The sequence below is a fragment of the Carassius carassius genome, chromosome 21 (genome assembly GCF_963082965.1).
Source record: "Carassius carassius chromosome 21, fCarCar2.1, whole genome shotgun sequence".
In the NCBI taxonomy this organism is placed as follows: Eukaryota; Metazoa; Chordata; class Actinopteri; order Cypriniformes; family Cyprinidae; genus Carassius; species Carassius carassius.
The window spans coordinates 21,478,178-21,494,389 of NC_081775.1; the positions used below are offsets into that span (position 1 = coordinate 21,478,178).

The 16,212-nt window shown below is 35.1% G+C and overlaps 2 protein-coding genes across 2 annotated transcripts; one reads left to right on the forward strand and one right to left on the reverse strand.

The window, feature by feature from the left end:
• Window positions 1–1,324: 1,324 nt before the first annotated feature.
• Window positions 1,325–9,842, reverse strand: LOC132097835 (uridine-cytidine kinase 2-A). Its single transcript, XM_059503784.1, has 7 exons — window positions 9,644–9,842; window positions 4,620–4,779; window positions 4,106–4,202; window positions 3,670–3,812; window positions 3,452–3,549; window positions 2,732–2,780; window positions 1,325–2,379 (listed from the first exon to the last, which is right to left on the reverse strand). The coding sequence occupies exons 1-7, from the start codon at window positions 9,746–9,748 to the stop codon at window positions 2,243–2,245; spliced, it is 789 nt and encodes a 262-aa protein (XP_059359767.1). The 5' UTR covers window positions 9,749–9,842; the 3' UTR covers window positions 1,325–2,242.
• A 3,634-nt stretch (window positions 9,843–13,476) lies between these two features.
• LOC132097201 (calcium load-activated calcium channel) lies at window positions 13,477–15,883 on the forward strand. Its single transcript, XM_059502841.1, has 7 exons — window positions 13,477–13,712; window positions 13,875–13,952; window positions 14,038–14,097; window positions 14,715–14,761; window positions 14,888–14,955; window positions 15,097–15,241; window positions 15,422–15,883. Exons 1-7 carry the CDS (start codon window positions 13,643–13,645, stop codon window positions 15,518–15,520), a joined length of 567 nt encoding a protein of 188 aa, XP_059358824.1. The 5' UTR covers window positions 13,477–13,642; the 3' UTR covers window positions 15,521–15,883.
• Window positions 15,884–16,212: the final 329 nt, after the last annotated feature.

Consider the following 16,212-nt stretch of genomic DNA (forward strand, 5'->3'; position numbering starts at 1 on the left):
CAACGCCAACAGCTTAAAGCTTTGGAATTCCACAAATTTCAATAAAAACAATGTATGTATTTGCATCATTTTCAGTCAAGTAGGATTACACACTGGGTGTGCAAGTTGGTAAGACAGAGATGATAAGTTATGAAATCATGGTTTTATTCAGGGGTGGACTGTGTGATTGTGGAAAAAAACTGTAATGTGTACTGCATTTTAAAAGCTGGTGTTTAAATCTGTGCTAATATATCAAAATCCTTAAATTAGAGGTATGAACATATTTGACATGTATGTTCGAAAGCCTGGATGCTTGAGTAGCCAAGTGTTGTTTAGAAAAGTAATATTTACAATATTTATGTAACATTGAAGGAAATTCAACATGAAAATAAAAGGAACAGTCTTTAAGTTTACATACACTTTATGATGGCACAAAATTTGTTGCAATAGTTTTAACTGGTTCAAGGATTTTAAAATGAATCTATGAACATACTGATTGAATCACACATCTAATACCCAAACGAAACCAAGGACCAGACGTTAACAAAATATTTATAATATTTTATGCAATTTTGACAAATAAACAGCCCAGGGGTAAGAATGTGCCAAATAAATATTCAAGTCAAAAAATGTTTTTTTGATGGTTTGTTTTTTATCTGGCCCAGGTATAAATAATGACAACTGATACAATCTAGATGGCATTATCCTCAAAAAAATTGTTTTCAATCAAATAATCAAATAATCACATCATTTATCATTTTTACATAGGATAGTAAATAGGTCACCCTGTATCATAGCATCAATGTGACTGAAGCCAACCAGAAAATAAAATATAGTGTTATTACAAACAATGTTAAATTTGTAAAGGCAATTTTTAGATCAATGATTTACCAATTTTAAGTTAAAGATTTCAATATTAAAGGGAAGTTATATGGGGTCATTTTACAGTCAGGTTCAAATTTAAAGGTTGGATTGTTCACCTTCACATCCCTAAATGATTTCAGAGCGCCTTAAATGGCTTCTCTCTGGCTCGAAGATGCAGGAAAACTGAGCTACAAGGGGAAATATGTATTGCGCATGGAAATTACACGGCTCGGGTTACAAAAACATCTGTTAAAGAAAAATAAATGAAATGAACTCTTTGGTGAGTTTTGTCAAAGACTTACCAAAGTGGCATCATGGTGTATATTTTGAGTCATAACTCAAGTAAAATAATGGGTCATTTCAAGTAAGCATCTCCATTTGTCTAAATGGCTTGGACAAGTCTAATTAAACTGAGTGTCAATTTGCATTATTAGAGTTAAGGGTAAAGTGCATAGTATATGAACACAATCAATCAAAGGGCTTTGTTTTTAAAGCACATGACCATGTTTAATGAGGATCACATGGCATCTCCATAAATATTCTAGAAGTACAAGATTTGTAATTCAGAACCAAATATGAATATGTACAACAAATTTAGTTCCGCTCAATTAGCCAGATTCGTCTCTGCTGCCTTCTGTATAGACGTTTCATTCCTTTTAGGACAAAAGTGAGTTATTGTTTTCATTTGTAGTAAATACACCCTGAGAGGCCTGTTGTGACATAGCAACACTGCCTGAATTGTTCAAGTGAAAAGGAGGAATAAAAGTTTATCCTTCTGCAAGAAACACTGATCACAGAGGGACATCATATAAATAATGCCAGAATACTAAAAACTTATTCCATCACTGTCAACCAAAAAGAAAAAGAATAGATTTTAAAACAAATGTTTTTGGACTCTATCCAGTGAAGAGGTTCTTTAAATACATATATTTGCAAATGTAGTCCTTTCTGATAGGAAGAAAAGATCAGAGGTAATAATATTAATTTTAAAAAATATATGTTCAATCCTCATTACCATGGAGTCATGTAACATTTAATTATCTGCATCCCCGTTTTTAGTCACCAAACATACTCTTAAAGAAGAAGTACAAAAAATAAAATAAAAACGCTAAAATAAATAAAGTAGATATCCATTTTGACCTTTAACAATCCCAGAACTAGAAGTTCCATTTATCTTTCTTACTCCTAAAAAAAATCAAGTGTAGCCAGTCCAAAAACAAAAAAGAAGAAGCAGAATGAAATAAAAGGCAATCTTTGAAATTCTTGAAATTTTTCATGATGCTTTTTGTCTTATGTTGGCTAATTAACAGAATGCACAAGCAGTCCTTCTTTTCTCTTGCACCCATCCTTCACACATTCATTCTCTCCTGCGTTTCCAGATGTCCTGATGGAGAGCTGGTCAATGCGGCCTGCTGCTGGACTCCGAGGGATGCCGTTTACGAGGTGTGTTGTGGCCATTGAGGTATCCGTTCAAGCGTTTGGTCAAACCACCATTTAGAATATCCTGAATGTGTTGCACTATCAAATTTATTGCAACTAGAGAGAGAAAGAAAGAGAGAGAAAAATAAACATGCAAGAACAAAAATCATGTAAAGTTGTCTTCGAAGTCTTTGTTTAGTGAAAACTTTTTTCAGGGCAGGTTTAGCACTAGTTTCACTCTGGTCTGGTTTTGTAGTTCAAGAATCAGTAGTACTAGAAGCAGGGATGAGACTAAACATGCTGGAATCCTCAAGATATTAAGACTAGATGTGTGGCCTTGCTTGGCACCTTCAAAACTGTTTTTTTTTAACAATGCATGTATAGCATATACTGTTCCAAAGCATTTCCATATCGAAATATTTGTGTCTTCTCTCTTCAAACACATTTGGATAAACATTTAAAATCTCACCCAGATTATCAGCTCCCCTTGGAATGATCACATCGGCATACTTTTTTGTCTAAAAGTAAAATGGATTTAAAAAATAATAATTAGAAGCCCTGAGAAAAAATAAAAAAATAAATAAAAAAGACGATCAACAACAACATTTCCAATGGACAAATATTTCACCACCTGCTGTTTCTTGACAAAATTCAGGAAACATGTTCTCTTGTAAACTGAAATAATAATATTGGCTCTGCATTTTAATAACAGGGTTTAATTACGGTTAATAAATGGCCTTTATATATGTATATTCCAAAAAATTAAATATTTACATTTACATAAAAAATAAAAAGGACCATTTATAATATATTTGCCAAACAGCACAACAGAGATATGACATGGAAAAAGCACATCCAGTTGTTTTTTTACAACTTTTCAGTACTTAGTTTTACTAAACAATGTTTGTACTAAGTAAAACTGTGTCAGTGTTGTTCATAGTAATGTAAGTGTAAGAATTTGCACACATTCAGAAGACTGAGGTCAGTACGATTTTCTTCCGGAAAAAAAAAAAATACATTCAAATACATACAAAAAAGGATACATTCAATCAAAAGTCACAGTACAGCCATTTAAGACTGGAGTAATGGCTGTTGAAATTCAGCTTTACAACACAGGAAAGTGTGTATTTTATATAAAATAAATTAATAAAAAAAAAAAACATATATGGTAGAAAAGTGTACAACTCACTGGCAGACAGAACTCCTCAAAGGCAGGCTTAACAAAAGTGATGTACTGGCTTAGCACCTGCTCTAGGTCACGGCCTCTCTCACTGATGTCTCTCAGCACTATGAGCAGAGGGGAATTGAGTTGACATGAATCAAATTGCACTGAAATACACCGTCCTATCACTTCCACTTATGAATTATGAATATTCTTTGGAATCCATTGATAAAGTCCACACACACCTCTGCGTGACAGACGTGTGTCTGCATCCGTATCGACAAACAGCTTCATTTGAAACAGATCTCGGATTTCTTGCGAATAAAACATAAGAATGCCTTCAAATAAAACGACATCTGCTGGATATACAGTGACCGTCTCTTCTTTCCTGTGAAAGGTAAGGAAAACAAAAGTGTATCACCATGCAGGAAATATCAGATTATTTGACATAAATCAAGATAAGGCCTGTCTGAAACCTTACGCTCAAGTAGCATGTAAGCAAATCAACAGCAGTTACATTCTGGCCTTTGTTTCTGCTCATTTCCTGAATGTGGGCTCAAAATACATATGTGCTGCTCACACACTGCTTTTGGAATGACATGATGGTGAGTAAATGATGGCAGAATGTTAATTCTTTGCTGAACTATTCCTTTACGTTATTTAGATGTGGTCTGAACGGACCTTGAGTGGGTAACAAAGTCGTAGACGGGAATCTGGACAGTTCTTCCCTCCATGATTTCACAAAGGGTTTTGACTATCAACTCATTATCAAACGCATCTGTGGGACACAGTAAAAGAGGATCAGACACACAGCACAGAATTTGTTCTAAGGTTTCTTGATCTACAGGATGTAGGAAATCAAGAACAAGCAAAAAGTTGATAAGTCACTTGCAGTGCTGCTGCAGAATGAGTGTGTGTGTGTGTGTGTGTGAGGGTGGGGATGGCTGAGTCAGGCAAACACTCCGACACACACACACACACACACACACACACTTACAAACAGCTGCCATAGTATACAGATGGCATCAACTGGCAGTCAGAGCTGTATTCTGCTCATAATAACACAATGCAATAGACAGCGTTGTTTGGCAATACAAAAGAACACAAAGAACTATAAATCAGGTCAATAACATTAAAAAAAAAAAATCCAAATAGAAAATAAATTATATAAACATGAGCATTTCAGACTTTTTACCTGGGTGGTCAAAGTTAAATTGTCCTTTTAGAGCCTTGGCCTTCTGTTCAGAGGTCAGTACCCTGTAGAAACTATCCTGACTGAGAATGGCCACCTGCCTCTGATGATGGTCGATCTTATTCTGGCCAAGAAGCTCCATGATCTTCCCACAAACTGATGACTGGAAAAAAAGACAGGATTGTAGATCCATATATGCACTAAAAGCAATGTTCAGTAAGCAATCTAAAGTCAAACTGGGAAATAACAACAAAATGGATGATGATTTAAGGTCAAGTGTAGAATTTCTGTGGGTAGACACTATACTCAGGTTGGGAACCTGAAAAAAAAAAAAATTATAATATGATTTTTTATGACCATGAGCCAAAGAAAGCTAAATTCAGTGTCAGTGATGGCCCTGTATTTTCATGTATGGAAAACAGAATTGTTTTTCAAAATAGCATACTTCAGTTTTCACAGTAATATTTAATCGAGATGTCTTCTGACCAAATTATATACTTTTGAGTTATGAACCAAATTAATTTAAACCATCAGCACTGGACACGATAAGGCTCTGCATTTGGAAGAATATTTTGAGACACAGATTCCCTGCTGACAATTTTCACAAAAGCCTGACATTTCATTGAATATGTAATACACAACTCATTACATGCTAAAACTCTCTTTGGTTGTGTTATATTTCTATGGAAAATAAATTAAGAAATGTATGTGATTCAGATTCTTGAATGAATGACTCTTAGGTGTAATTTTATTTTTTTATTAAACACCACCAAATTATATTAAAGTTGCATTGTTTACAACATTATTTGATGAATGTTACATTTTAGTAGGCCATTTTTTTTCAAACATTACAAGCATTCTGTGCTTTTGTTTTTAAGTTTGTTCCAAGAGGTTTATGTGAAGTAATTCCTAAAATGTAAGAAATTCACCTGGCAGCAAATCGGTTGGATTAATCTAAAACACTTACCGATCCACACTTCATTCATTTATTTCATCATGACAAACAAAGAATGAACCAAGAATTTAGAGTAGATTAGAATTTATGCTTAAACACAGAGGTGTTATGAGTGTTGTCAATGGTATTTTATTTAAAAACAAATTAAATAAAAAATAATGACATAAAACAATGACACAAATCAATAAAAATGTCTGAAAGACTCCTTTTAGTCAAAGTTACACCTCACCCACTCGAGGCATAAACACAGAACTTTACATAACAGAACTGGCTCTGTGATTGTGCAAAGGAATTAGATACTGTCTTCTGTGTCTCTTCAATCCCTAAACGCCTGGTTTCATAGTTACAATAAATATGCCTATTAAAAAACAAAACAAAGAACAAGGCGTATACTCACAGGTGACGCACCCTATACAAAAAAAACACAAACCATGAACAGTTATAAAGAACATAAGCAGGTGTTTGCTAACATTGTCACAAAGAGATTTCTGCTCCTCTCTGCAGCTCGACAATGTCTGTTACACTGACTTCCTTCACAAAACTGATAGATTTTCCACCTTCAATACTCTGTAATAGCTAAACCAATATGGAGTATGGAGGCACACCCTGATGAGAGAGAAACAGCACTAAAATCCATAAGGTCTATGGTGTACCATATAGCTGACCCAATTATGATGATAATATTAATACTTAAGCACAGAAAGGATTCCTATACAAAGTCCAAATAAACTGAATAACCTTACTGTCACAATCACTTGATGTATGATATATAAAAAGACTAGTAAAAGCTACAACTAAGGAAGAATATCTCCACAAAACAACAATGAAAAACACATGCGATGAGTTAAGATCATGTTAAGAGTCAACCACATGGCAATTGAGCCGAGCACAAGACAGGCCGCAGTGCAGGGATATGCAACTGAATCCTGCAGAGTACCTAACCTATGTGTATGTGCTTAAATGTCTTACAAAGCTTTCCTTCACCAGCTGCAATGTTGCCTGCCAGTCGCGCAATCCATTTAAAGCATAATCCACAAACAGTCCAAGCTGTCCCAGCCTCTCATAAGAAACTACACACATATACACCAAGCGTATGATAAGCGAAAACCAGTGGGTTGCCTCAATACCTGTAATATATTTCGAAACAGTGCATTTTAAACATAAGAGTTACGGAAATAATACTTTCTTCTGTCCCACTGTGACACTCAACCACATATTTAAATATAATGGTGCACTTTTAGTTAACACCAAGTCACCAACTGATGTGCAAGTCAAATGGACTTGCAGCATGTTGAACAATGAACAGTAAAGCAGTATTTTGCATGATTTACTGGTAACACTTTACAATAATATCCCTTTTATTAATATATTAGATAACTTTATTAGTCAACATGAATTAGCAATAATTCTAAAGCATTCAGTAATAAATGTACATTTTATTTACTAATACATTACTAAAATTGTATCTATTAATATTATTTAATGGACCTGAGCTAACATGAACTAACAATGAATAGGTGCATTTTTTAAATAACATTAACTGAAATCAATAAGTACCTGTAAAAATTAATTGCTCAATGTTAGTTAATGTTTTGACTAATAGGACCTTATTGTAAAGTGTTACCCATTTATCCATGCTAGGAACTAGAGTGCATTTCAACTTGATTCAATTTACACAGGCTTCACCAAAACAAACAAAAACAAAAGAGAGAGCTCAAACACTTCTTTGACATTTGTTGGTACGGTTTGTGCCTAAGATCTTTCAACCTCCGGCCTTAATCCAGCTCACATGCTAAATGGCCTTTAGGCATAGAAAGACAGTCATTTACCTTTGGATCCTCAGCAGGATGCTGAGAGAGTTATTAACTCATAACAGCCAACAGCAGGAAGGAGAAACCATTGTCCCCAGTAGTGAGTGATCTGCAGTGAGGTGGGCATCTCTCCTAGCCTGGCCTGCCACCGGCCCCTAAACTAACATTGCAGGACAGCCAAAAAACAGCTTCTGTTGTTGCTGACTAAACATTCCCCTGATTAATTCCCAAGTATGTTTCTGTACCCAACAAGCTAAGCCGCTGTTTAGAAATTTAATGAAAATGCTATCTAAAGTGCAGCTAATGGTTTTGGTTGTGATACAAGTCATCAACGCAAAAGGATTTCTGGGTGCATTAAACTTAGAAAGGAAACACTTGCTTCAGTCAGTTATCTGCTTTGGTCGAGCAATTTCAGGATGTAAACAAACTGGTGTCCTCAAAGAGCACACCGAGAGAGAGCATAACATAGCAGTGGACAAAACACAGTGTCTACAGGCCCATAGGAATGATAACAAAGCTTGAGAAAGTCTGGTCAAAGAATTTTTACTGAGAAATTAGATAACATTTCTTCCAAGCAACATGGCAGACAGAGAAACTTGCACACCTGACAGCTGGGAGATATAGCAGTCATAACAAAAGCAAACAAGATAAGCAAACGGAATCAGAAAGGAACAGACAAATTATATACAGAGATATTTTAAATAATGACTAAACAGAGTGGTCAGTAAAACAAACTGAAAACTTTAAATGCAATAGTATTCTACATGATGACTTAAACTTTATCATAATTGACCTTTCCAGCAACTAAAGCCAATAATGACATAAACATAATAAATAATATAAATATAAAGAATCTTGTAAAAGCATGACTCTAATACTATTAATATATGCTAAATATTACATAGTTATATCAAAATCATTGTTTTATTTTTTTGTCATTTTTTTAGTAATAGATAGATGTCATAAAAATAACAAATATTAAATATTTTATTTTAAAATATAAAATATGATAAAACATTATTAAATATATACATTTTAACCAGGTTGTTACCAAGTATGGCGTGGTAACTTTAATTTATTGTACCATTTTTACTTTTCAGTTTGTTTTTAACAGTATATTATTTATTTCCATACTCTAAACAAACATGTTATCTATAAATATTTCAATAACTAAAGGGAAAAAAAAAATCAGGCTTCACTGAATGATCCGTCTTGACGCATCACTGCGTACGCACGCACGGCGCACGCACGCCGCCAACGCACGCAAATGAGGTAAGATGTGACACATTCGCTGTGCCGCTGACCCCAATAACGTTAACCTACAAAAGCTCCACGATTACTCCTCTTCATCCTCAAAATTCCGTAGGGATTCCGGTTTAACGCTAAACACACACACATATATATAAACTTTTCTCGATGATATCTCGATCTCTGATATCATCACACTGTTAGCTCGTGAAACAAAGGACAGTTCTTTGTGTTTGTATCATAACTGTTATCCTAGCAGACACCGACATCCTCCGGGGCGGAAAAGGTTTTATCCACGTCTAGCCGCAAAGTTAGACTTTTCTCACAACACGTTGTATATTTAGCTAAAGTAAAGCAGTAATCAGGGTGTTCGACAGCTGATAGGATTTTAATGAATCTGAAGGAATGTCAGGTGGATTGTGGTGATTTAACCGGCGTAAGTATCGTGCGGTTTTCTAACAACAAAAGACAGTCGTAGTTTGCCTCGACACAACAGCGCCTGATCCATAACAATCCTGTTACTTTCGCAAATGGATTAAACCGTATTTAGAACATTTTCTATTAAAATAATAGATGACATGCTTATTAATAAGTTGGTAAGTCCACCATCGCCATAGTGCATGGCGACGGTGTGTGGGAGCTGTCTATATCAGGAAAATGACCAACATCCTTGTTTTTAAGGGATACATACAAACAAAGTACTTAATATATTCTCACTGTATGTGAGAGTGTATACCATTTAAAAAATACTATGACTATTTATTAGTTTTGTTCCATTTAGATGATTAAACTTGATTTTAAAATAAATGAGTCAATTCGATCACACCTTAAATGCTAAAAGTCTATATATCCGTTTTTACATAGGACATGTCAAACCATCTCGGGGAATGAGATAAATGTGCACATTGATGATTCTATGACAATGAGCCACGCGGTCAGCGTACGCTCATCTCTGACAAAACATAAAAACAAACGATATCTAAAATTCTTGTAAGGGAAAGCAGAATGCCAACCTTGCCGCTGGCAGTGCCGCCGGCTACCCCGATGAGGAAAGGTTGCCTGACAACATACTCATTTTCGGCTTGATTGTCCAACTTGCTGTCGCTGTCTCCTGCCATGCTGTCAGTGCGCACGCTGAGAGCTCTGTACTGCTTTTACCACGGCAAGCAGAGGCGCTCCTCCTCCCCTTCCTTTCAATTGTGTCTAACCTTTTCCTTTTGAGCGTTTGTGTGCGCAAATGTTACATTTCTTAGGAATAAGTAGAGCTCTCCACCTACCAAGCTGACGACACATTTCCGTATAGATAAAATTGATTCCTTTTGTAAGAAAGTATATATATATATATATATATATATATATATATTATACAGGTGCATTTCAATAAATTTGAATGCCGTGGATAAGTTAATTTATTTCAGGAATTCAACCAAATTGTGAAACTTGTGCATTAAATAAATTAAGTGCACACAGACTGAAGTAGTTTAAGTCTTTGGTTCTTTTAATTGTGAAGATTTTGGCTCACATTTAATAAAAACCCACTAATTCACAATCTCATCAAATTAGAATACTTCATAAGACCAATAAAAAAAATTTTTTTGTGAATTGTTGGCCTTCTGGAAAGTATGTTCATTGTACATGTACTCAATATTTGGTAGGGGCTCCTTTTGCTCTTTGTCTCAATTCGGCGTGGCGTGGAGGTGATCAGTTTGTGGCACTGCTGAGGTGGTATGGAAGCCCAGGTTTCTTTGACAGTGGCCTTTAGCTCATCTGCATTTTTTGGTCTCTTGTTTCTCATTTTCTTGACAATACCCCATAGATTCTCTGTGGGGTTCAGGTCTGGTGAGTTTGCTGGCCAGTCAAGCACACCAACACCATGGTCATTTAACCAACTTTTGGTGCTTTTGGCAGCATGGGCAGGTGCCAAATCCTGCTGTAAAAAGAAATCAGCATCTTCAAAAAAGCTGGTCTGTAGAAGGAAGCATGAAGTGCTCCAAAATGTATTTGTAAACCGATGCAGTGACTTTGGTTTTCAAAAAACACAATGGACCAACACCAGCAGATGACATTGCACCCCAGATCATCAAAGGCTGTGGAAACTTAACACTGGACTTCAAGAAACTTGGGCTATGAGCTTCTCCACCCTTCCTCCAGACTCTAGGACCTTGGTTTCCAAATGAAATACAAAACTTGCTCTCATCTAAAAAGAGGACTTTGGACCACTGGGCAACAGTCCAGTTCTTCTTCTCCTTAGCCCAGGTAAGATGCCTCTGACGTTGTCTGTGGTTCAGGAGTGGCATAACAAGAGAAATATGACATCTGTAGCCAAATTCCTTGACATGTCTGTATGCCTTGACCCCAGCCTGAGTCCATTCCTTGTGAAGTTCACTCAAATTTGTTCAGAAGTTCACTTGAATCGATTTTGCTTGACAATCCTCACTAAGGCTGCGGTTCTCTTGGTTGGTTGTGCATCTTTTTCTTCCACACTTTTTCCTTCAACTCAATTTTATGTTAACATGCTTGGATACAGCACTCTGTGAACAGCCAGCTTCTTTGGCAATGAATGTTTGTGGCTTACCCTCCTTGTGAAGGGTGTCAATGATTGTCTTCTGGACAACTGTCAGATCAGCAGTCTTCCCCATGATTGTGTAGCCTAGTGAACCAAACTGAGAGACTATTTGAAGGCTCAGGAAACATTTGCAGGTGTTTTGAGTTGATTAGCTGATTGGCATGTCACCACATTCTAATTTGTTGAGTTTTTTTGTTAAATGTGAGCCAACATCATCACAATTAAAAGAACCAAAGACTTAAACTTCAGTCTGTGTGGTCTGAATTTATTTAATACACGGGTTTCACAATTTGAGTTGAATTACTGAAATAAATGAACTTTTCCACAGCATTCTAATTCATTGAGATGCACCTGTATATATATATATATATATATATATATACACACACACAGACACACACACAGGTGAATAAAAAAATTCAGATATCGTGAAAAAGTTGTTGTTTTTTTCAAGAAAGAAAATGTAATATAGTCTAGATTCATTACATGTAAAGTAAAACATTTCAAAAGTTTTTGTTTTAAATTTTATGATTGGAGCTTACAGCTCATGAAAGTCAAAAATCTATTATCTCAAAATATGAGAACATTTACATTTGAGTTTCATTTAATGAACATCCCTTCAGTATAAATTACGATTATCGCTACATTATCTTCACATTAAATTCGACAGCAGCTGAGCGCGCTGCCCTCCTGGAAACGCGATTGGGCTAGTTTTGAGAAGCAAGTGGGCAGGATTTGTTTTGAAAACCTGGCAATCCTGATCTGAACTGCATGTGCTGGAGATGTACTTACAATCACAGGAGCGTTTTTACTGATGAGATGCGCATGAAAATCGCATTCGATTTTTTTGCACAGCCCTAACATCTAGTTAACAAAGCTAAATAGCGTTGCCCTTTGTGTAATAAGTTACAGAAACTGTTAAACGCATCAACTTAAATAATAAAACACACTTACCGGTTGTGATCCATAAACAACGCCTTCTCCAGACAAAGAGGGAACTGCTCCATCTTTCAAGAATAATCTTTGTGCGAAGCCGGCATTAAACTAATTGAGATTGAGGAAGCTTGCTGTCCTCAGCAAAATGTGCTGCACATAGTTTTACATGTGGATTATAATTTTCGGGAACCGAGTTAGACATAAATTGTAACCATTAATCTCCAAGTACAGCGTCCCTGGGAAGCCCAAACAAAGGTGATTGGACTCCGAGATGAAAATAACAGCGTTTCAACGACATGGCGTCAAACACAAATGCAGCTTTTCCTCTTCTCCGTCGGAGTGCAACAAGGCCACGCCCCCTTTTTTGTGTATTCATGTGGGCGGAGGTTAGTCAAAAACTGTTTTAGTGACGTCATTACTGCAGGAACTAGAGGGACGTAGTCCAAACGGGTCGTTTTTTGTAGGCGAATTCTGTTAAATAAAATATCTCGCTTGGCATTGAACTTTGAGCTTTATAATTTTACAGATATTTATACTCTAACAACAACATTACACACTAACTAAAGTTTAAAACATGGGATCACAAAGAACAGGACCTTTAAATTTAAAGTTGACTGGAAGGATGAAATTGGGTAGGAAAAGGTGCAAGCAAAGCTGATTCAAAGATTTGGGAAACCTTCACAAGGAATGGACTGAAGCTGGAGTCTATGCATCAAGAGTCACCACACTTAGACGTTTTCAGGAAAAGGTTTTACATTGATGACACATTGATTGAGTATTGGCTATAATATGGCTGTTGAATATTTAAAAAAAAAAAATTATAGGAAAGCAAAATTAAATACCTTTAAAATTTAGAAAATACTATGTTTGGAATTTTTTTAATCAAATTTTCAAACTTTTAAACAATCACATAGCAAAGTATTAGCTACATAATGTTTAATTCTTTTTGTTAAACTTAAATTGTTATATTAGAGTGAATTGTTTATAATATAACACAACATAATGTAATACTTCATTATATGAATACGAGGAGTCATTACATTAAAAAAAAAAGATTTTAAAGGATAGCACAGACTCACAATCCGTACTTCTTAATGTTTCAGTATATATGACATTTGCTGTGTAACAGTAAATGGTTTAATTAATGCATCAAATTTATATAGTTCCCTACATTGCAAGGCAGTCTAAAATCCTTTTTAAATATTTTTTAAAGCATACTTAATTAAATTAAACAGTCCACCCGCAAATCTTCATTATTATAATTAAAAATAATAATAATAATCTGTTCGTCATCATGTCTTTTACATTCCGCTATATAAAGCTGGGTCACTGCCACTAGGAGGAGATGTGGAGTCATGAGTTCATAGCGCAACTCTACATTCAGAATCCACGAGGAAGCCGGGCGCACATTGATGATATCACCACAGTAATGCTGACGCTGCTACAGTAGAGCTTGTGGCTCAACCAAAGTATTATCTAGTATTATCAGTCTCCTAAACGTTTTTCCAAAATGAGCACAATGTTTGCAGATACGATCCTTATTGTGTTCATATCTATTTGCACAGCATTATTAGCGGAAGGTATGTACACGTTATTTTGGAGTTTGGAATGGAGTTTTACATGTCAGAAAGCAGTTAGCGAATCCCCAGGAAAATGTCCTAAGATCAGCAAAAACAGGCTACAGGGCAAGCGCATTAGCTTTGGTCGTGCTGGATAACAGCTCGCCTTCCTCTGTTTCTCAGGTATAACATGGGTTCTGGTGTACCGCACAGACAAATACAAGAGACTAAAGGCCGAGGTTGAAAAACAAAGTAAAAAACGTAAGTCATCAGAACGAAGCTTTTTTGTCGTTTTTATGTATTTAATGCATGTGACCAGTGATTATAATTCTGTAACATGTTTCAGTGGAGAAAAAGAAAGAGACAATTACAGAATCAGCTGGGCGTCAACAGAAGAAAAAGATTGGTAAGTGATCATTTATGTAGATCATGATTATTATTAATATTAACAAATACTAAAATAATAATAATTATAACTAGAGCTGCACGATTATGACAAATCATAATTGTTGTTTATTCCTTTGAAATTGTAATTGCGATTTATTAGTTACGTTTGTCACAATTTACATTGAATGATGTTTATACTATTGTTTGATTTTTATATGAAAACAAAGAAATTGAAAACACTCTAAATGAAAAATGTTTAGTGCTTTTCAGTAGTATTAAGCCTCAAAGTAAATGTACATCGGATTGGGTTCTTCTTTAAATTATAAATAAAAATATGAATGGTATTATGTTGTACTAAAATTAAAATAAGGGGCAAACCCCTTAAGATAACATGTAGAAAAAAAAAACTTGAACTATTGACATTGAACTATTAATTGCCATTTTGAACGAAAACATAATTGTAGCATCCATAATTGTAATCGCGATTAGAAATTTGATGAATTGTGCAGCCCTAATTATAACCTACAATTACAAAAAATATGCTGTTATTATTATTATTAACAAGTAATACAAATGTAAAATTTATTCTGCAGCATTAATGGAGTATCACTGTAACCATAATGTTGTATTCAACAGAGAGACAAGAGGAGAAACTCAAGAACAATAACCGAGATCTCTCTATGGTATTATAATATTTTCTTTAATTTATATCACACAATTCATTGTATTGTGTTATATCTTATTCATTCTCATAGATAATGTTGTGAGCGGTCTAACAGGATGCACTTTGTTTTGGTATTGTATTAAAGGTCCGGATGAAATCAATGTTTGCCATTGGCTTTTGCTTCACTGCTTTGATGGGCATGTTCAATTCCATGTATGTAGACTTATTCATTGCATTATCACTGAATCGCTTTGTTATAAATGTATAGGCTAATAGTGGTATGATTTGCTAAAGTTACCAAAAATTGCTTCACTTATGTTTACATTTTATTATACTTTTTTCTTTCCATTTCAGCTTTGACGGTCGTGTTGTAGCCAAACTTCCATTTGTCCCGTTGTCATATATCCAAGGCCTCTCACACCGCAACCTCCTTGGCGAAGATTACACCGACTGTTCCTTCATCTTCCTCTACATCCTGTGCACCATGTCAATTCGACAGGTAATGTTTATCTATTTATATATATATATATTCTTTCTTCTGTGTTTTTGTGAGTGAATGGAGCACGATCCAAGTGCAATACTGCAATGGAATTTTTGAGGGAAGAGTTTAGTCTTTGACACTGTTCATTTATGTAATGCATGCCTTAACCTTTTCCACCAAATATTCGTGTTGTTTCAGAATATCCAGAAGATGTTGGGTCTCGCCCCATCCCGTGCTGCCACCAAACAGGCTGGAGGATTTTTAGGACCTCCTCCACAAGCTGCAAAGTTTTCATGAACATTTGTAGACAGTGGGATACTTAAAAAGATCAGACACTCAGCTGTACATTGTGTGAACAGCACTCAGTGTGAGAGATTGATAGTCAGGTTGTGCAGCTATCATTACCTGTGATGACCACAGAAGTTATGTGAATTGTGTCTATTTTGTTTAATTGTTGTTTTTAATCAGGTAAATTTATAACTTACATGCAGTCACATTTCTAACAGAAAATGTTCCTTGAGCAAAGATGTAAATTCAGTCTGAAGCATTTCTGTAAAACTTTGTTGCTCATAAGGCTGCAATGATTCTTTGTTGTAACTTATAATTTCATGATTATCTACAAGCAATATTATTTAATATAACTTCATATTTAGAATTTGAGTGATTAGTTTGATCGGTGGATTCTTAGAATGTGTTTTTTCTTTTTTTCTTTTTTTGGATTGTCTGTGTAAACGTTTTAAGTTGAAGGATTTTGTGAGTTTCGACCTTAAACCCCTGAGCATTTGTTACTCCAGTTTTTATTATGATTATTATTTAACTATTTAATGTTCAAAATTGCATTCGCACATTATTAAATAAATGACTGCAAAGGAGTTTAACAGTTATAAAAAAAAAAAAATTAAATGGTATGCTTAATATGGCATAGAGCAGAGTCATTGTTTTGTAATTCAGAGTAAAGTTTTAGACTAATGCAATTGTGCTGCAATAAG